The sequence below is a fragment of the Schistocerca piceifrons genome, chromosome 2 (assembly GCF_021461385.2).
Source record: "Schistocerca piceifrons isolate TAMUIC-IGC-003096 chromosome 2, iqSchPice1.1, whole genome shotgun sequence".
Classification (NCBI taxonomy): Eukaryota; Metazoa; Arthropoda; class Insecta; order Orthoptera; family Acrididae; genus Schistocerca; species Schistocerca piceifrons.
In genome coordinates this window covers 828,804,266-828,827,641 of record NC_060139.1, presented here as the reverse complement: position 1 = coordinate 828,827,641, position 23,376 = coordinate 828,804,266, and the positions used below count along the sequence as shown (strand labels likewise).

The 23,376-nt window shown below is 42.9% G+C and overlaps 1 protein-coding gene across 1 annotated transcript in view; it reads right to left on the bottom strand.

Annotated features, from left to right (window-relative positions):
* The window catches only part of LOC124775905, a 476,308-nt gene that overhangs the window by 84,358 nt on the left and 368,574 nt on the right, over positions 1-23,376 (bottom strand). Inside the window, exon 12 of the mRNA XM_047250740.1 lies at positions 16,632-16,741. Within this exon, the coding sequence (XP_047106696.1) occupies positions 16,632-16,741 (110 nt within the window). The remainder of the gene's footprint in view (positions 1-16,631; positions 16,742-23,376) is intronic.

Sequence of the window (23,376 nt, the reverse complement as noted above, 5' to 3'; positions counted from 1 at the left end):
TGACGAATTCCAGTCACCCATGACTATTAAATTTTCGTCTCCCTTCACTACCTGAATAATTTCTTTTATTTCATCATACATTTCTTCAATTTCTTCGTCATCTGCAGAGCAAGTTGGCATATAAACTTGTACTATTGTAGTTGGCATGGGCTTCGTGTCTATCTTGGCCACTATAATACGTTCATTATGCTGTTTGAAGTAGCTTACCCGCACTCCTGTTTTTTTATTCGTTATTAAACCTACTCCTGCATTACCCCTATTTGATTTTGTATTTATAGCCCTGTATTCACCTGACCAAAAGGCTTGTTCCTCCTGCCACCGAACCTCACTAATTCCCACTATATCTAACTTAAACCTATCCATTTCCCTTTTTAAATTTTCTAACCTACCTGCCCGATTAAGGGATCTGACATTCCACGCTCCGATCCGTAGAATGCCAGTTTTTTTTCTCCTGATAATGGCGACCTCTTGAGTAGTCCCCGCCCGGAGATCCGAATGGGGGACTATTTTACCTCCGGAATATTTTACCCAAGTGGACGCCATCATCATTTAACCATACAGTAAAGCTGCATGCCCTCGGGAAAAATTACGGCTGTAGTTTCCCCTTGCTTTCAGCCGTTCGCAGTACCACAACAGCAAGCAACAGGATGACTGCTAGAAATTTACAATCAAATATGTTTATGCGACTCATATCGTGAAGACTGAAACTATACAGATAATTGTACCAATCCTGAAATCCGGACCCATAGCACTATGGTTGTGCATTGCGAAAATCTTGGAACAAATAATTAAATTTTGTCCTGAGTAGTAGCTAGAAACTAACAATATACTGCCAGACTATGAAAACAGTTTTCGTAAGCATCGTTCTGCATCAGATAATTTGACACAATCACTTTAGAAATACGAAGGGCATGTGAGGAAAGACAATGTTTTATATCCATGTTTGTGGATATTGAAGCGGCTTACGGCAGTGTTATGATTCCCTTATTATGGCAAAGAATGACAGATACCGGACTGGCCTACGACTTCGTTTATGATATAAGAAAATTTTTTATTCGAAAGGCTGTCCTCTTACGCCTAAAAAATAAAACTGTAAATCCAGTGTATGCCACTGTTAGCCTTCCACAGGAATCGATATTAAGCACAATGCTGTTTAATGTTTATACAGCAGACAAGGATACAAAGCTATCAATACTTATTCAAGTACTTCTGTTTGCTGATGATATATGTATATGTGCTTCTGCTACCACCCATGAAGAAACGAAGAGAGTAATGAGTCCAGTAACGTTTCAGTTAGAAATTCCGTTATCATCCAAAGACTTGCAGCTTTTAGTTCTCAAGACGTCAATTGTTAGTTTTGGCAGACGAAGGATTCCACAGGAACTGAGATATATGAGATTAAAAGATGAACTTTCCCCAGCGAAGAGTCAAATTAAATGTCTAGAAATGGCGATGGACTCACGTCTCTCATGTCTGCATATTTCGTAGAAAAGCCCCAGCCTTGTTTCAAAGTGTTGCACTAGGCGGTCGTGTATGATGGAGAGCGGTTCGCAATATTCTGCTGGTAATATACAGGAGACTAAAAAGATCTAAAATCGATATGGTATCATGCTGTTCTGTACAGGTAAGAGGAAATAAATTTGAAAACTAGAAACAAATCCTATTTAGCTCTATCTGAACATCCCTAGCAGCTGAGTGTTTCACGCCAACAAAATGCACTGTCATCAGAAGTTGCAGAAATACGCAACGCCTTGCGATGGGAATTAGTGACAGACATATTCCTCCTGAAAAGACATTCTGCAGTCGACCACCCACTGATACAGATGCTCGACAGATGTCTTAAGGAGAAGTGAATAGACAGAGAAGGAGAAGTGAATGGACTTAGCACTACTAAAAATAAGATATTTACAAGCTTTATCAATTTGAAAGAAATTGAAGGACGCCAACATGTCCTAATTTCGATTATCATTATAACGAAATAACTTCGGCAGCTGACGTGTCCTGCTTTCCATCAAAAACATTCGTTGGATTAGAGTAATTAGAAAAAAAGCTGCATTGATTAGTTAAGTACAGGATTGATATTTAAGTGTAAAAAACCACTATACATGTATTAAAAAAAACTGAAAAAACAGAGAAAGATTAACAATTCAATTATACACAATGACAAGAGAACAGATGACAGTGCTTACAAAAACCTGCAGTGTCATGTCGCATGTTTGACAGTAAGTGAATAAAACGTCCTGGAAGATTAAAACTGTGTGTCAGACCGAGACTCGAACTCGGGACCTTTGTCTTTCGAGTCTCGGTCCGGCACACAGTTTTAATCTGCCAGGAAGTTTCATATCAGCGCACACTCCGCTGTAGAGTGAAAATTTCATTCATTCAGTTAGTGAATAGTTATAAAATACGGTTACAAGGTAATTATACAAAACGTAGTATAGTGTACTATTTGGTATTTAAATCTATGGTTGAAATTAAGGAACTTCCTTCTCGTACCATTTCTCAACTGCTCAACGTGAAGGAACAGACTTTTCATAAGCCTTCTTTTAATTACTCTACTCTGTCCAAATCATAGAATATTGTGACATTACATTACCAACATACATAAATCAAAATCTTATTGTTACTACCGTAACCATTAACATGCCAAATCTGATTAACGATGGCTGACCCTGCGTAATTGCGGGACAAGGCTCAAGCGATATTCATTAGGCACAGGTACCATTGTTTTCAAATTGATGAAGTTTTGTTTCATTACCAGAGCCAACTTCAAATCAGATTCAATTTTTGTGTTACGTAAATTCATGCAGTTTTGGTTTGGTTTGAAGTTATTGACACCTTACATTCCTGCAGCTAAATTAATTTTACATTCTTGGTTCAAATGGTTCTGAGCACTATGGGACTTAACTGCTGAGGTCATCAGTCTCCTAGAACTTAGAACTACTTAAACCTAGCTAACCTAAGGACATCACACACATCCATGCCCGAGGCAGGATTCGAAACTGCGACCGGAGCGGTCGCGCGGTTCCAGACTGTAGCGCCTAGAACCGCTCGGCCACACTGGCCGGGTTTACATTCTTGCAGTCCGAAAAATTCAGTACAGGGCAAAGCGCATAAGCGACGATCTAAAATACATGTTCACATGCCACTCCCATTCTAACAGTCGTGTTTCAGACTACTGTCAGTTAGGTAATTTAAATCATATTTCAAACGTACATGTTTCAATTTGCCACCGAAAATTAGGAAGTCTGCAAGACATAGCTTTACAGAAAAGAAATCGTTGTTTGATATTTTCGATATTCTAGGCTTGTACGATATCAGACTGCATGAAATTAACACAGACTTCCTGTCACTGTGTGTCAAAGCTGCCTTGAGCCGCCGGCACACGGGACGCGGCCGCCAACGTCGATGTGCACACGGACGGGACATTCAACGTCACGAGATACAGCGCCATCGGCGTGTGGGACGATCTAGTTAACGTGACTTTGCGTTATCAGCGCTCTTCAGCGGCTTTATTTGGCTCGAAAACAATACAGTTTGTTCCCGAAAATGAACGCGCGTAAAATTCCTACGTTAGCTCTATTAAAACGCACATCTCCATCCTTGTCCCCATGCTAGGCTTGTTGTTCTGTCTGTCGTATACATAAACAAAAACCTCAATATTCGTGAACATGTAAGAAGTCAAAAAGGAAACATACACGTCCAGTCAGTAAGGACATCAGCTTAAGAAAGTTCACCAAATCGATTAGACTTACTCCTGACAGTGAACGCTCTTACATTTACGTAACGTCAAGCATTACAGAAATTATTTCTATTAATTTCATAAGAAAGTTCCACAACATTTTGGAAAACGCGAGTAAAAAAAAGATACAATATAACCCGAGCCCTATACTGACCTAAACTGTTCCGTAATATGTTGCCTTTGCTCACTGAGCTAGACTGTAGCTTCGTAATGATCAACTTTGTATCTTATCTTTTTGTCTTTCATTGGCTTTAATCACCGAAATGTTATTAATTTACATTTAATTATAACAAATACTAACGAGAACTACTCATTTTTCATGAATCTTCCATGTACTGCAGTCTTAAAACGGCTTACTCTGATAACATGCGAGTTTTAACGTGATGATAACTATTTTACGAAGACTCTTTAACCACAAGTATGACGTTTCCCGTCATTTTACTGCAACAAATAGGACTAATAAAGATTCGTTCTCAAGACATCCAATGCGCTGATGCTTAGAAACAGCATATATTCACGGCGGGTGAGGTATAACATAAAATCCACCGAATATGGGCCTCTACAAGTACAATATGGCCTCTTGCTTCCTGCGGGGCTAAAGTTCTCTACTTGTGAAGTAGGAAGCCTTCTTGGTTGCTATTGGTTCCATTTTATTCACGTCGCCGAAATATCGTAGACTTATACACTACCGGCCATTAAAATTGCTACACCACGAAGATGAGGTGCTACAGCCGTGAAACTTAACCGACAAGAAGAAGATGCTGTGATATGCAAATGGTTTGCTTTTCAGAGCATTCACACAAGGTTGGCGCCGGTGGCAACACATACAACGTGCTGACATGAGGAAAGTTTCCAACCGATTTCTCATACACAAACAGAAGTTGACCGGCGTTTCCTGGTGAAACTTTGTTGTGATGCCTCGTGTAAGGAGGAGAAATGCGTACCATCACGTTTCCGACTTTGATAAAGGTCGGATTGTAGCCTATCGCGATTGCGGTTTATCGTATAGCGACATTGCCGCTCGCGTTGGTCGAGATGCAATGACTGTTACCAGAATATGGAATCTGTGGGTTCAGGACGGTAATACGGAACGCCGTGCTGGATCCCAACGGCCTCGTATCACTAGCAGTCGAAATGACAGGCATCTTATCCGCATGGCTGTAACGTATCGTGCAGCCACGTCTCGATCCCTGAGTCAACAGATGGGGACGTTTGCAAGACAACAACTATCTGTACAACAAAAATGGCTCTGAGCACTATGGGACTTAAAATCTGTGGTCATCAGTCCCCTAGAACTTAGAACTACTCAAACCTAACTAACCTAAGGACATCACACACATCCATGCCCGAGGCAGGATTCGAACCTGCGACCGTAGCAGTCACGCGGCTCCGGACTGAGCGCCTAGAACCGCGAGACCACCGCGGCCGGCTATCTGTACAACAGTTCGACAACGTTTGCAGCAGCATGGACTATCAGCTCTGCGGTTACCCTTGACTCCGCATCACAGACAGGAGCACCTGCGATTGTGTACTCAACGACGATCCTGTGTGCACGAATGGCAAAACGAATCCAGGTTCTGTTACAGCATCATGATGGTCGCATCCGTGTTTGGCGACATCGCGGTAACGCACATTGGAAGCGTGTATTCGTCATCGCCATACTGGCGTATCACCCAGCGTGATGGTATGCGGTGCCATTGGTTACACGTCTGGGTCACCTCTTGGTCGCATTGACGGCACTTTGAACAGCGGACGTCACATTTCAGATGTGTTACTACCCGTGGCTCTATCCTTCATTCGATCCCTGCGAAACCCTACATTTCAGCAGGATAATGCACGACCGCATGTTGCAGGTCCTGTACGGGCGTTTCTGGATACAGAAAATATTCGACTGCTACCCTGGCCAGCACATTCTCCAGATCTCTCACCAATTGAAAACGTCTGGTCAATGGTGGCCGAGCAACTGGCTCGTCGCAATACGCCAGTCACTACTCTTGACGAACTGTGGTATCGTGTTGAAGCTGCATGGGCAGCTGTACATGTACACGCCATCCAAGCTCTGTTTGACTCAATGCCCAAGCGTATCAAGGCCGTTATTACGGCCAGAGGTAGTTGTTCTGGGTACTGATTTCTCAGGATCTATGCACCAAAATTGCGTGAAAAGTAATCACATGTCATTTGGAGTATAATATATTTGTCCAGTGAATACCCGTTTATCATCTGCATTTCTTCTTGGTGTAGCAATTTTAATGGCCACTAGTGTATTATGTTTCACCTGACGAAAAGGTTCCGTAACATGAAATAGCAGGAAGCGACGTCACAAAACTCTCGTGCCGTTGCATGTGTCACGCCAGTCTCAGCTGGTAATACGTGCATCCGGACAGCTACCGCAGTGCAGCAGTAATGGAAGTGTCCAGATACGGCTTTTGCGTCTTGTCGGCATTTCCACACGTAGGAGAGCGAAGGCTTCGTTTCTTTTTTTATGATCTAACGCCCTTTCGACAGAGATATCGTTACAGATAGCACATAAGCTCAATATGTAGAAGAAGTCCAAAGTGAGATTATCGAAATAAATTGCCTGACTTCCGCTTTGGGAAGCCTAAGGAAATCTAGAATATAATGTATGTAGTTGGATTGTGTATTGCCTCCTCGAGAAACGAGTCACTACTAAGTATTCAAGCTAGCCCGCGCGGTTGGCCGTGCGGTCTAACGCACGGCTTTCCGGGCGGGAAGGAGCGCCTGGTCCCCGGCACGAATCCTCCCGGCGGACTTCTGTCGAGGTCCGGTGAGCCGGCCAGTCTGTGGATGGTTTTTAGGCGGTTTTCCATCTGCCTCGGCGAATGCGGGCTGGTTCCCCTTATTCTGCCTCAGTTACACTATGTCGGCGATTGCTGCGCAAACAAGTTCTCTACGCACGCGTACACCACCATTACTCTACGACGCAAACATAGGGGTTACACTCGTCTGGCGTGAGACGTTCCCTGGGGGGTCCACGGGGGGCCGAACCGCACAGTAACCCTGGGTTCGGTGTGGGGCGGCGGAGGGGTGAAGTGGACTGCGGTAGTCGTCGTGGGGTTGTGGACCACTGCGGCTATGGCGGGGACGGAGCCTCTCCGTCGTTTCTAGGTCCCGGGTTAAAATACAATACAATTCAAGTATTCAAGCTACTGATTTCCCGGTTACTAACTCGGGTTGTTCGCCACATAGCTTGTCCAATATATTTTGTCTTCCAAAACGTTTAAATTATACTTTATTTTTACACGAACTTTTCAGAGGATACCATTTACTAATGTCTTCGTTCAAGAAAAAAAAAAAAAAAAAAAAAAACAATAACGTTGGTGAGAGAATGTGTCCGTGAGCTAGCGTGGGCGCTAGTAACTTCTTTGGGAACAGGCAACAATATGGGTAACTTAAATATTAAGTATGAATAAAATGACTCATATGAAGTACATTTCTGCAACATAATATCATATGTAGAACATAGCTTGAACCTCATTTCAATAACAAGTCGCTACACGATGATGAGGCAAAATTATGTTAACAGCCTAAAAAAGCTTACGATTCTATCTACATAGAAACACTACTCTCTACACTAGAAGAATTCGGAATCGGCGTGCGAACCATTCAACAAAACATCGTCGATATGGGCTTTCGGGGCCGATGGCCCAGTCGTGTATCCTTGATGACTCCACGGCGCAAAGTTTTATGCCTCGCCTAGGCCCGTCAACATCGACATTGGACTGTTGATGACTGGAAACATGTTGCCTACTCGGACGAGTCTCGTTTCAAAGTGTATCGAGCTGATGGATGTGTACGGGTATGGAGACAACCTCATGAATGGAACTGTGCAAGCTGGTGGAGGCTCTGTAACGGTGTGGGGCGTGTGCAGTTGGAGTGATATGAGACCTCTGATAATTGTAGAGACGTCTCTGACAGTTGACACGTACGTAAGCATCCTGTCTGATCACCTGCATCCATTCATGTCCTTTGTACATTCCGAAGGACTTGGGCAATTTCAGCAGGATAATGCGACATTCAGTACGTCCAGAATTGCTACAGAGTGGCGCCAAGAACACTCGTCTGAGTTTAAACACTTCCGCTGGCCACCAAACTCGCTATACATGAACATTATTGAGCATATCTGGGATGCCTTGCAACGTGCTGCTCAGAGGAGATCTACACCCCCTCAGTCTCTTAAGGATTTATGGACAGCCCTGCAGGATTCATGGTATCAGCTCCTTGCAGCACTCCTTCAGACATTAGTCGAGTCCATCCCACGTCGTGTTGGGGCACTTCTGCCTGGTCGCGGGAGCCCTACACGGTTTTAGGCAAGCTTACCTTTCTTTGGCTCTTCAGTGTCATATTACAATTAATAAAATAATCTGGTTTCGAACATGGGATGCAAAAGTGAGAGCTAGCCACTACGCCGTCAGTTGGGCTGAACTTGTTGAATCCTAAACGACATCTAAATTACGTCTTAGCACTTTGACGGTCTGTTTCTCAGAAATGATCGCGTGACTATGCATACGTTTATTTTGGCTCATCCTCCGCTGAGCTATGTTCCTGGGAAATTGAGTTATGGCGCTTGCCGAGTTCTACTCATGAGTTATCGACGGCTGCCACGCCACTGCCGGCCGGGCCCTGCTCACTTCGCCACCAGTTGCTGCGGTTCCACTGTCCGATGTTGGGCTGTGCTCAACATCACTGGTGCCTGTTCTTGTCACCGGTGAGAGGGTCCGATGTCGACGCCCGAGTGGTCCTCGCCTCGCCGTTGCCACCTCTGATCAGGGGTGATGCCCACCACACTGTCGCGACTTTCTGCTGCCCCCGTCTCCACACGGCTGCTAATGTGAGTGTCGCTAGCCACCGTTTTTGCATCCTGTCGCCAATCTGCAGAGTGAGATTACGTGCCTGCCAACTTCCGGAAGGGGTAGACAATGTTCGTCCTGAAGGGTTTGTTTTAATTCTTGTATTTGCTTAGATTCATTGTTGTTAACTTTCAGGTCCCGTTTTGTTGTAATCATGCCTGAAACGCAGCCACAGGCCGATAACACCTCAGAGACTGAGGAAGAAAAGTCCTTGTTGGGTCCTTGCAACGAAAACTTAGAAACCTCGTAGTCAAAAATATAGACTAAATATACTCCTTGCGGGACATTAAAACTCTTGGTAACGTTGACCACGGTGAATAAATCTGCTCTAGCTATACTTGGCTAGCCTTTTTTTGGATAAAATCGTACTCACGACGCTGATTTCAGGATGTAAATCCCATTATCAGGCGCTACAAAAAAACATGCACAACTAAGAGGGACCATTTGTAAGATTAATTAACGTTAAAAGGGTCCATAAAAATGTGAACATCAGGTTATATCTTGTTAGCACATGAGAAATTCGTACCAGTCATGTCAGAAAACCCAGGCAGTTTTATCAAGTAGGATGCGAGACCCCTTGCGAGCGAGGCGTGAAAAGATTCTGTGAGTCAACCAGTGCCACACTACGTGAATGTGGCCTAATCGAAAAAAATATGAATGTAACAAAAAATATGCACACACTGCCAGCGTAATATAACCAATGAAAACTTCGAACGACTAGGCACGTGGAATGGGCTTAAGAAATGAAAATGAAGGGATGTAAGCCATAGAATGCCAATTTGTGAACCTCAGAAGTTGTTACCAATGGTTTCTTCGGTGCTCCCTACTGCCCTAGGTGTTCCAGTGGCAGCCAGTCTCTGACGCATGTGTTCTACATAGGAGTCTTATTGCGGTTCGTGTGGCTGTCTGTTGACTGGTCTTGCTGGGCTTCTATGAAATGTTACGCACTCAACACTTACATGGTAAGCTACTTTTCAGGTTCAGTTGACATTCTATGGCTTATATGCTTTTTAAGCCCTTACCACATGTCTAGTCGTTAACAGTTGGTTTTAAGCTATATTAGGCTGGCAGTGTGTGTTTATTTGTTGTTACATTCGTGTTTTTTCTGTTAGGCCCTGTTCACCAAGCGTAGTACTGGTTGACTCAGAGAACCTTTTCATGCCTCACTCACACAGGATCTTGCATGCTACTTGATAAATTTTCTGGATTTTTTCTATGTGACTGGTATAGCTTTTTCGTATGCAATCAAGGTATAATCTTATGTTCACATTTTAATGGGCTATTTAATGTTAATTAATTTCGTGAAGAACCCCTCTCAGTTTTCCTTGCTTTTTTGTAGCACGTGAAGATGGGATTTACATCCTAAAATCCAGGTCATGTGTACGATTTTACCCAAATAAAAGAGATTAGTCAGGCACAATTGGACAAATTTATTCATCGTGAAATAATAGGATTATAAGAGCAGATTGTCAATTTGCACAGACAAGTAGCCCCACCGAAGGCAAATTTTTAAATTCAAGCTACTATTGGTGAAGTTAGAGGAGTCGGAACTAGCTCGGCTACTTCCCCACTCACAATTACAAGTAGTCTTCACAAATTCGATGACGTAGTTTACCGCTTTCGCGGCGACAGCATCTGAAAGATACGAGGAAGTCCAGGGAGGGCACCTTTCCCAGACATTTCGATTCTTCCTGTATGTTAGTGTTATAGGCAATCTCTGCTGTAGCAATAAACTGCAACACTGGCAGTGTTCTCTGGTTGACAGTGAAAATGAAGCGACCTAAAGAGACCATCTTTTTGGTTGATCTGATCACCCAAAATGATATTCTTGACGGAGTACAAGTGCATGTGAAGCGAATCCTACGTGTAACAGAAATCATGGCCGGTAAAGTAACAATTATTGCGTATTGTTGTAAGAAATGTAGTAATACCGAATGGAATCATACTGCCCAGTATGCAGGAAGTAACCGAGAGTAACAATCCTTTTCCAAAAAACAGAGTTAAGAGAAAGAGGAAAATCATTACCAACCCAAGAAGCGTACACAGTCACAGTATCTATTAAGCAGCAATTGCAGAATAAGTTGTCCCATTTAAGTGACTCTGAGCAAAGTTCCTTATACGTGGTTGTAGAGGAGTATTTATGATTATTTGAAGAGATGCGATACTTGCCAGCTACTGATCTAATATATCATGAAATCCCTACCAGAAATGCAAGGCCAATCACGCAGAAACCATACCAAATCCCATCTCAGTTACAATATGTTATGAAAGAAACAACACAGCAACAACTAGATTCAGTAATTATTCAACAATCAGCCAGCCTATGGCTGAGTCCAGTTGTAGTTGTGCCAACGAATTCAGTTAACAGTGGGAAGATCTATCGCCTTTGTGTGGACATGAGAACTATAAATAATCCCTGACACCTGTTCCTTGCCACGTATTGACGAAACGTTTGACGTACTAGGTAATTGTAGCCTTTTCACCAACCTTGATAGGGGCTGTTGCTACCATCAGATCCCGATAGTTCATCAGGGCTAGCCGAAATTGGCTTTTACTGTGCCTTCTGGGTTGTACAAGTTTTTGCAGACGCCTTTTGACATGCACCTGCCACATTTCAAAGATTTTCTAATTTATTGTTAAGAGGTCTGAGACCCTCTACCTCTTTGGTTTCTTTGGATAACATTTTAGTGTTCTCTTGAGCGATCGGTGAACATGCAGAACGATTGAGAAATGTGTTAGTGAGGTTACAGAATGCTCATTTAACTGTGAACTTGGAAAAATGTTCTTTTGCAGAGTCACAAGTCCATTACTTCAGGTAAAGTCAGACTTGTGATTGATGGAAGTTGTGTCTAATTTCCCAGCTTCAACAAAAGTAAGAGAAGTACAATGTTTCTTTGGAATAGCAAATTATTACCAGTGATTCATAAAGGATTATGCTATTGTGACTAAACTATTAAGTATGTCATTAAAGGAAGGACTAACTTTTGAATGTACCACAGAATGTGAAATATCTATGCAAGAAGTTTAAGAAGCATTGGTCAGTTCACTTCTATTGGTGCACCCTGGCTTTGAAATGCCGTTTATAATGTGATGCCTTGAACTTTGCTGTGGGTGTTGTATTAAGCCAAGAGCACAGCGATTGAGAGGACCAAGAGAACCATCATTTAGTCTGCTTGGACAAGGTTGGGAGGGGGGAGATAGTGGGGGACTGGAATTGGTGTTTGGGGTCTTGTTATTTAGGTTTTCACCAGAAATGACACAGCGAACACAACGAAAACTTAAACCATGATGGCTGACTAGAGATTTGAAACATGTTCCTCCTGATTGTTAGATGTCTTAATCATTACCTCGCCTCACTCAGCCAAAGTTATGCAAGCTGAAGGGAGAGAGCTTGAAAATAACAATAATATGAGGAAACATGAAATAACTGACATAGAAGTTAAGTCTGTTGTTAACACGGTAGTGATGTACGAAGCTACAGTAAGCAGATCAGCTGAACAGCTGTATGTTTTAGGACATGATGGCAGTTCGCATTGACAAACAAAGAATCAAAGTCTGTTGGCTAAAACCGAATAACAATGATTTTAAAATACAAAGATATATCTGTTCTATCGTCACTCAAGTCATTTATGCGTAAAACTCTACATCTGAGAACAAAGTACGTTTGAAACTTAACAAAGCTAAAGACTACAGAAGCACAAGTCGCTGAAGAAACAATATCGTGCAACAAGTAATTATGACCAATAGATTCACAAGTCATAAATGAAAAAAAGCTGAAGATATGCTTGAAATACCCTCCCAGATAGCCATGCATGTTAAAGCGTCAGTTCTGGGGTGGGAAGAAGTGCTGGCCCAGGATGAATCCACCAGGCGGATTAATGATGAGGATCGCTATATCCGCCAGCCTAGATGTGGTTTTATGCCAAAGGTCTTGCCATAGTGGTAACACCGGTTCCCCTCAGACCACCAAACTTCATCACTGTTGGGCTTTGCTAGCACTTGGATGAGCGCAGTGATCTCTATACAACCTGGATGTATAAGTTAAGTCTGTTGTTAACACGGTAGTGATGTACGAAGCTACAGTAAGCAGATCAGCTGAACAGCTGTATGTTTTAGTACATGATGGCAGTTCGCATTGACAAAGAGTCAAAGTCTGTTGAACTGCAGCGTGCCTGCAAATACACGGGCTTTGTATCGTCAGCCATATTGTAGTTTGGCAAACAAATTTCAGTCGGTCTGCATGTGACAAAGAATTGCAGACTGATTTCTTGTTTTGAACTTTATGTCAACATATGAAGTAATAGGCTTATGAGGGAGAGGAATTGAAAAATATTTTCTTTTCATGTTCTAGTGACATTTCCTAGCAGCCATGTTGTAGTTTGGCAAGAAACGAAATGTAAGCATCTATGGCTGCACGATAGAATGGCTGAAGTTCAACATCCAGGTAGCATAGAGATCATTGGATGGGCGTGACTGTCCAGGTCTGCCGAGCACTGCTGGCAAGTAGGGTACACTCAGTCCTTGTGAGGACGATTTTGGAACTACTTGATTGAGAAGTAGCAACTCCAGTCGCGAAAACTGACAACAGCCAGGAGAGCAGCGTGCTGACCACAAGCCCCTCCAAATCTGCTTCCACTGAGGCCTATCGTCTCGTGATGACACGGCGGTCGGTCGGTACCATTGGGCATTTCGAGGCCAGTTCGAACGGAGTTCAGTTTAGTTTTTGCTTGAAACAACATATGCAGCAGAGGGCACTGTCATCGACAGCACCACACATCACGTTATGTTTTGTTATTCTTGCTTTAAGAAATCACACTCAGCTCCATTTTCTTACGCTACATCAAACCGTGACAACTCTTTTGTACACTTTCAAACATATTCTAGATTTCAACAAAAATTCTTTGTATGGAACTGTTTTATTAACTTAAAAATCGTGTTATGTGCTCTACACTCAGCCAAAGTTTCATTATTTTCGACAGATAAATTTGTGACAAACCTCTACTTTTCATGATTTTTCTTTTATTTAAGAAAACTAGTTAGCTTTCATTTCGGTGAACCAAATACAAGTTTAGAGTTACAGTGCTCGATAGGAAGTCTGACTTGTCCAACTCTTAATATTTATCGCGGTTACGTAGAAATTAAGATATCCTTGGCTTCTTTACTACACATCAGGTGAATATGGAGGTAGAGCCTTCAAATAGGTCATTTTCTATCTTTTCTAGCTGAGTTATCGTTCCTTGACGTTCACGGGCCCTGGACCTTAATTTTTCACTTCAAATAATGCCTTGTGACAACCAATTTCCTTAGCTCAGAGTCCACTATCGCCAAGGTTGGAATCATGGTTCCATCCAGGCTTTAAGCATTTTGTCAAAAATTAAAATTTACTGGTACCTCGGGGTAAGTCATTTTTGGCGTTAGAGGCTCCTTACTGACTTCGTAGATTGTTTCTGTCGCTAAAGCTAAATCTGGGCAACAATGATGTGCCACTAAATTCTAATTTTTCGAAAAATTCATAAAAACACAACGCAACTGTTGTTAGAACCTCTGACAATGTCGTTTACCTTCTCTCAGCTTAGTCCTCTCGATACCTAACGAACATTCGACGATTGAAAACCCAATTAAAGTCTGACTCACCAATTGTTTGTCTTGCTGCTTTTGTTGTCATTACTAAGATGCATTACATATGCTCTCGCCTGACAGACAAATGTGACATAATGCCAACAATCCTGTGAATCTGGGAAAGCATGTATATCCAGCCTCCGGTTTGAACATTTTATCCACTGTCAGATCCCATCTATGGTTGGACGTAATGATAAAATCGGCAGACCTTACGAATTGATAACGAACCTTCGGTACATATCACGTTATCAAAATAAATATATTTACACTTGAGGTAGTGATTCAGCTACGTGAGTACCACTTCAAGAAGAGAACTTCAGCTGCTTACGTTATCTTTACTCCAGTGTACACGGAAGGCAGCTTATTTATGTTGCCTAACCTCTCTCTGCCTGCCTCAGTAACAAGTCATCAGCACACGCTAGGGCAGGAACAGGAAGCAGATGGTTATAATCCCGCTCGTGTCATCGCCAGTATTTGGTCGGCGGGGGGTAGACTAGTAGTCGTGTTAAGATGGTGATCATTAAACTTGGAGTGAGTATTTACGTTTAATCCCAAACTTGCCTGCACTGTTAACGGCGATCTTCCATCGGATAGTGTCGGTTGGTACCACTGAAAGGGGTTCTCTGAAGGCAGTAGGTTTCACGGAGACAGCAGCACGTTCTGCACGCACTAGTTAAAGCTATCTGAAGTAAACACTCTTAGTAAAGACACAACACTCATGTTTCGCGAGGAGAACTGCAGATGCACGACACAAAAAGGAAACCTTTCAGACCAGAGTTGGTGAACCTTCTCTTTGAAGTCTCCCAGGGAAAGACGCCTTACATTATACCACAGATTAATCAACTTCAGACTCATGGAACTTTATGTACTTACCTCAGCGTTCCGTGGAGCCCTCCTCCCAAAAAACACTATAAGTAAAACAACACAAGAAAATGTTGTAAATAAAATATTAGGATAAGACCTGAGAAATATTGGACGATAGATAGAGTAGACATCAATTCTTGCATTATTAGTAGAAATTAACAAGTTCACAGATAAAATTTTGGCATATGGCACAGTTGACTGTAGATCATATAAGAGTGCGACTGTGTATTTCCATTGGGTTTCCAAAGATGACTGTTCTTCCAACGTTACTGGTCTATTGCCAGCAAAAATATAAACGAAAAGGACTTACTTTTTAACTACGACAGGGTACCCTGCTTTATGTCTGCATGTTCCCAGTCTCTGTCTGTGGCAAGCTGAGATTGGTCGAATGAAATCAACAGAATTTAGGGTATTCTAGTAAATCCGCGATATCTTAAAGAATCAAATTCCGGTGTATGAAACAGCTGCAGACGTCTGGTTACTTTAAAAAGTAGTTAATGTGTTAAATATATGACTTTAGCATGTAAGTGAGAAAAAACTTACAAAAAGTTTCGAACTAGTTTAAAACTTATTGAGAGTCACCAAGTGGTCTTATAAGGTCGTATCATCAAGCGCAGTACGAATATATCAGGGGCAGTCAAATGAAAACGAGACAGATAGAAAAAGTGAAGTGTTCATTATTTCAAAAGTAATCTCCATAACTGTTAATAAATTCATCCCACTTGAAACAAGACGGTTAATATCTTCATGTGAATGTTTGCGGCTACTTACGGAACCATGATTGTATCCAGGCGTGCATCTCTTCGAAGCAAATCTACGGCCACAAATACAGAATTCCATTGGGGAGAGATCGGAACTGTTTGGAGAAACTGTAAGGACTTCTTAGCGAAACTTCCCCAGTGTACTCGAAACAACTTTGGAATCAATTTACTTCCTTCTTTTCCGTCTGTCTACTTTTCATTTGACTGTCCCTTATAGTCTGAATAATGTGCATTCCTTTTTACGTAAAATATAGTTTCTCACACATCTAAATGTTTAGTCATATCTGCTGAACTGTGTTGTACAATGTCATAATTTTGCAAGTATATTCAGTGGTATATGTGGATACTGTCAGCAAATTGTGCTGCGAATAGATTCAGTAATAAAGAAGTAATAAATTGAAACGTCACGCTTAATGTTTAAGTTGGCTGCATGGTCAGCGAAAATGTAATAAGCGATAGATGATTTTTCCTTTCACTATTTTGTAGTAGGTGTCAATGAAAGCTACCTTGGCTCAAGCAAAGCCTTCTTGTCCAAGTGGTTTTGTTACAAGACATATACAGTGTCCAATTGTAACGCTTGTTTTACTGCGTTAAACCCTTAACATAATTAGTAGATTACGGCCGCATTTTAAATTTTTAAATTTGGCCAATATTTGCACGGAATACTGAAACCCAATTTCTGTGCCCAAGGATGCCGTTAGATAGGCAGCTTGCAACTGGGGCGGTGTACCATACCCATGAGCCGAGTTAGCCATTTAGTGAGATAGAGGGGAGTACCTGTAGTGTGGCTCCTTGCCGCTTGAGGCGCTCGTGCCGTCGCTCCAACTCACGGACCCGTGCCCTCAGCATTGCTACCTGGCGGGCTTCGCTTGCTTTCTCCAGGTTCTCTGTAAGCGGAGAGAGAAGGGTCACGTAAGCTGAACCAGAGATATTTCCAAATAATAATAAATTCAACTATACATTTTCCGAAATACATATACCCTGAGCATAAGTCTAATAAATATAAATGAGTGTTCAGAGGATGGCAGGGAGTCACCAGTCTCGTGTTGCAATGGCATTTGTGGAAGGCTTTATAGTGCCACAGGTAAGTTGGCAACAGCGACGAGTGGTAACAAATATGATGTTCGTGAAGATTTCCGCACTGTGCGTGTTTGCAAACCCATCATGGTATGCTAAAGTTACTAAAGTAAAACTCTAAAACTCTTTCCGTACAGTCTCGTAAACCCCAACGGTACCGACCGATCGCCGTGTCGTTCTCTTCCGATAGGCGTCACTGGATGCGGATATGAGGGGCATGTGGTCAGCACACCGCTCTTCCGGCCTTTGTCAGTTTTCGTGACCAGACCCGTTACTTCTCGGTCAAGTAGCACCTCAGTTGACCTCACAAGGGTTGAGCGCACCCCACTTGCCAACAACACTCGGCAGACCCTGACAATGACCCATCCAAGTGCCAGTCAAGCCCATCAGCTCTTAACTGCGGTTATCTGCCGGTAACCGGTGTTACCCCTATGGCAAGGACGTTAGCGTACTAAGGTAAGCTTCGAATGAAGTAGACTGCGCTAAAGAAGGATGACTTTACAGTCGAATATGCTGAACAGACTAAAAAGCAACTGTGTATAATTGTATAATATATATTATTATATATAATTTATTATAAGAGTCCTTTGAAGAATTATGAAGGACTTCTTCCAGGAGTGAAATTCCCTAAATAATTATCTTGATGAATAAATAACAGCTACATGTCATATATGCTTCGAGATATATTTTAATTCAGGGAGAAGTGAGACACAGGTACATTTCTGGTAAATGAGTCAGTAATCTTATTTAATTTAACACTGCATTTTTGGTCGAAGATGCATACTAGTGGATTCGCTTCACAAACAGCTGAGGAACAGAGATTCATCACGGCTGTGTTCTTCACGTACAAATCGGGCTACCCGGAACTGCAGATAGATTGTGATGCTAAGCATAATTAGATTACGTAAGGCCGATCAAAAACCTCCAGTATTGTTTATCTGTAAGCTATCTGACTTATATAGAAAAGACAGGAATAATTGAGAACACTGCTGGGTACACAGTGGCCAACAAACGTATCGCTGATTTTAAAATTAAATAACAGGATAAAAAGACCGATAGAAGAATATAACGAAAGCTACGTTTATTGTGTCTCGCTGATTTTAAAATTAAATAACAGGAGAAAAAAGATCGATAGAAGAATATAACGAAAGCTACATTTATTGTGAAAGCTGTCAGAATTTCATACATAAGTTTAGAGTTGTTACAAAACCTGCTAAACAGCTGCCTCTGTAGTTGCAGTACCTAGCACCTATAAACAGTTCTCCGAAACCCAGAGCGATTAGTTCCACCGTTGAAACGTCAAAGGAGGCCAGTGCACTGAAGAAAGACAGTGAAATCAGGTATTCTATAGAACAACGTGTGTTTCTGGTGCTGGCACATAACACATCAGAACAGCACAAGAAAGAAAACCATCCACAAGCACTTCACCAAATTCGAATGGACAGGCAGCGTGGTTGATGATCTAGTGGGGAATGTTGGTCCCAGATCAACTGTAGCTATCCCTGAAAATATCGCGACAGTTTGTGGACATATTCAGTGATATCTAAGGAAATCCGTGTAAAGAATTGTACCAGAGACTGGTTTGAAGCGTTCCAGCACGCATGCAATACTAAGAAGCAGTCCACACACGTTTCCATTCAAAATACAAAGTTACTCGGTCATACCCATACTTACTGACTTTGCTAACCAATTCCCGACAAAGACGCATAGCTAAGGATTTGTTGATGGCTGCAGCTTGCTCCCAGACGAAGCGCACTGCCACCTGAATGGATACAGCAATAAATAAAACTGGTGACCTTGGGATTACGACAAAATTCCCTTTTGTGTGAAGTGCAACCATGCTGTCACCCTCAGTTATGATTTGGGCTGATGTATGTAGCAGACAATGTTCATGCAAGAACCGGTAACCAGTAAACGTTACGCTGCAGTGTTTGGACACTTCATCACTACGCAACAAGCGTTAGAGGCTCGACCACGCACAGAGTGGTTTGTGCAAGACAGGGCTCTACCACATCGCACTGAAAAGATTTTTCGCTTTCTTAATGACTATTTAGGGAATAGAATTACTGCTTTGGATTAACCCAAATTTACTTGCGGAGGGATGGATTGGCCTCCATATTTACCCGATCTGACTCGTTGTGACTACTTTTTGTGGAACTCGTTGAAAGACCCTGACTACCGCAACTATCCCACTGCTCTGGATGAGCTAGAAACATCAATCTGTGTGGCAACTGAAACCATTTCCGTTGAGGCACGAAAAGATGAGATGGACAATATATTGTTTGCGCCAACTCTCTACAGCGATTAGTGAACATTTTGAAAAGATTGTGATGTGATTGCAAAGACTGCTTGCGAAACACAAGTTTATATATGTATGCTGGCACGAGCAAAAAAATTGTTCAAATGGCTCTGAGCACTATGGGACTTAACATCTGAGGTCATCAGTCCCCTAGACTTAGAACTACTTAAACCTAACTAACATAAGGACATCACACACATCCATGCCCGTGGCAAGATTCGAACCTGGGACCGTAGCAGGCTGACACGAGGCCTACAGCGTACATATGCTAGCAGATATTGTCACTGCTACTTGGAAATGTTTGTGTTAAATTTTGGCAGCTTCCACAATAAACATATCATTCGTTGCATACGTCGATCGATTTTCGTTTTCATATTATTTAATTTTCTAATCGAGAAAGCATTTGATAATGAGTGTCAAAGCGTCTTGATATACGAACTGTCAAAGTTGGAAATTCAAGGGAGATCTTTATTTGGAAGACTGACTCGACCCAAAAGACGCAGCAGTTCTCTGAGATGGAGTTAAAAGGGTACTATCAGCGTTCGGTGTAAAATCCCTGCCAGTACACACTCTACATCGATATGTTTCTAAGTTCGCGAGCGCATCGATCGCCTTAGGAGATGACGGTAAAGTTTAAAAGTATTTGCAACGTCAGTTTAATTTTGGAAAGTTATGGAATTTCTAGTCGCCATATAATATAGGATCAAAATTATTGCCGAAAACAGCGGCATGAAATTGCGCACTTCAAAAGCGGTGCAGCGACCAGGACAATGGATGAGATGATCCACAAAATCGACAGCACTTAAAGTAAATGTTGTGCTGTCTTCTTCATTACACGCTCGCTTATCAAGAGTGGAGGGTTACCAGCAGAAATTAGTCTAAGGCTGTAGAGGAAAATTATCCCTCACTGCGCTGGTGACTGGTTGGCCCACCAAGCCAACGAGTCAAAACACACACACACACACACACACACACACACACACACACACACACAAAATCAGCTCCAGAATATACAGCAAAATAAACACTTGCGCAAAATAGCAGGCTGCGAACGATAGCACGGAAAGTAAACAACAGGAACCATTCAGGTAAGGCATTACTATTTGAGATAACCAAAAAGGCAACCTCTATTAGAAAGTTCCCATTTCACCTCAAAAACTCATTCATTTTTTTGGTCATACAATACGAAGACGTTAATGATGAATGACATATGTACGGGCACCAGATATATATGTACTGTTGTTGCCCATACAGATATAAAGCCACCTCGAAAGTACATCAAGCCAAGGTTTCGCGGGAGGCGTGCCAGAGATAAATCCCTGCAGTCGCACTATCTTCTGTGTACTCGGGGTCTCAGATGGATAGAGCGTCTAGCATGTAAGCAGGAAACACCGGGTTCGAGTCCCGGTCGGGGTACACGTTTTCATATGTCCCCGTTGACGTATGTCAGCGCCTGTAAGCAGCTAAGGGTTTTCATTTCATTTTTATTTCAAAGAAAGAAATAATCGTATAGTATCTTTGGCCGGGACACCTGTAGAGGTAGGTTCAGCTGTCTAGTCTGAAATGATTTTTTCCCCTACGTACAATGGCTGCTTTCTTTGCGGTATGTGAATATTTTGTCTTATATGTTGAGTACATGTGAATATAATGAATGTGCCGTCATGTTTGTGTTGTATTATAAAGGGCGAGGGTGAAACCCGGTGCCGGCGCGTAGCCTACTGCTCTCGAATAGCACCGAGTAGAGCACCGAGCTCGCCATCCGCCAGACGGACCACCATCGACACTTGCCCTCCGTCCACGACATAGTGTGGAGTGATTTGGCGCAAAGTCTCGTGATCAGGTTCGTTCCGCCACCACTTCTCCTCTCCTCGTCGGTCAAGAACCGGCGGTTAAGCGATTAAAATTTCTTCCGTCACCTGGATTCAAACGCGCTATCTTAGACTTGAGCGCCACTGCACAGACGAGTGATCGCGACATCGACTGTGGAGCCGGGGTTCACGCTACAAGTCCCGTCGGGTAAGGTTTAGCCGTGCTTCCACGACAGAACAGATACTAAAGACATAAGAAGTGCAGTCGATCGGCTGTCTGTCGTTAGTGGTGCCATTTGATTGAGTTAGGTAGGTTTATTACTTGCTCAAATCTCTTCAAGTAGTCTGATTAAATTTGAGGCGGTTAAATATACTTGTCGACAGAGGAGGTGAGGCACACAGAAGGGAAGAAGGAAACGAAATGCAACTTCACGCGTCCAATTAGTATGTGATGTTATTCAGTGATTACAAAATTGAGTCAAATGTACTAGGAGGTTAGGGGAGGTGGAGTTAACTGCGAAGTTTCCAAAGTTAAATTAGTGTTGTCTTAGAACTCATTTTTGGTTCATTTAGTTTCAGCTGATGGGGTTCATGAGGACCATTCGTGGACTCTGGCTATTCATAGTTTTCGTCCTCCTAGAACCAAAAATGTTCAGTTTATAATTATGATAATTTTTTTTCGGAAGTTCATTATCTAAGTTCGCCGAGTTGGCGGCTCCATTGAATTTAATGCTGCCTTTGATGCCCTGAAGAGCGCTCTCAGTAACGCCCTGGTATTGGCCGTCCCGAATTTTGACTTACCCTTTATTTTACAAACTGATGCTACAAATTCGGGAATAGCAGCCGTGTTGCTGCAGGAACAGGACGGAGAACGTCGCCCTGCTTCTCAGCGTCACGCGTTTTAACGATCGCAGAGGCCAACTACTAGAATTACGAGCTTGAGGCGCTCGATGTCCCATTCAGAACTGAAAAATTCAAGTTTTACTTAGTGCACCGTCGGAAAGTGAAGATCAGGTTCTCTCACGGGTGCAAGCCCGCTCCCCTAAGATGGGGCGTATTACGAGGTGGGCGGTACGCACTTCTACATTCAAGTTCACAGTAAAGCATTTAAGGAGCAGCGAAAACGACGTCGCTGACGCTCTTAGCCGCGTGTTCGAGTCTGTCGATGAGGAATTTTCATTTCCGCGAGCGTACGACCAGGCAGCCACTATTAGTGCAGTCTTGGCGAAGGTGCCTGTGTTGTCTGGTGATTCTAATCAGCAACAAGTTTCCCTTCTGTGGTTGTCGCATATTAAACAGCGTCTTCAATATGGGGAGGAAGTGTCCGGATACTAGCTTAAAGGGGAATTTCGTGTTTACAAGCCAAGGCCGATGGTAACTGGAAAATTTGTTTGCCTCGACATCTCATTCCCCCCAACTCTAAATATTATCATCAGTCGCTGTTAGGCGGACACTTAGGCATTTATAAAACAATACACAAGATCAAGCAGCATGTGACCCGGCCCTTGCTCTTTAGGGATGTAAGGAGAATGGTTGGGCAGAGCCGAGAATGTAATTTGGCAAAACCAGTTCGGGCCGTCAGAGCGGATTCCTGCATTCCACCCATGCCGAACGTCCTATGGTACGTCTTTTCATTGATTATATCGGCACCCTTCCGCCGACTCAGACAGGTTACCGTTATATTTTCATCCAGTGGACACCTTCTCTCGTTTTGTATGGTTGATGCCCAGGGGGTTGTAACCGCAGGGCTCAGTGCTATAGGATTATCTCGCTCTTTAGTCCTCCTCTCATTCTCATGAGCGATAACGCCCCAGTCATCATGTCTCGGGAATTTCGTAGAGGTTGTTTTTGACATGGTATCCATCACGTAACTACCACCCTCTATTACCCTCAACCGTCTTTCGCAGAGGGGGTTAACAGGAACTTGAAAGCATTACTTACCACTCGGAGGCGTAGTCGAAGTGTGACCGTTCCCTTCCACGGCTGAATTTTCCTTTTAACACAATGAGGCACAAAGGTCACCAAGCTGTACCAGCGTCTTTGACGTTCACCCATCTTTTAAATTCACCACTGTCCAACTTTTGGGAAATAGCGGACTTGCTTCTAGATCTAGCCTCTCCCGTGGTTCTTAGGGATAACTGTCGCAGGACGAAAGCAAACATTGCCAGGGCCCATCAAAGGGAAGCGACTCGCTACAACCGTGGACACCGACCTGCCAATTTCAAAGCAGGCGACGTGGTCTACGTTCACAACCCTGGAGCTCGTGACAAAGGTGGCAAGATATACAGTAAGTTTATGCCACGTTTTGTGGGTCCGTGGCGCATACTTGAGTTCCCCA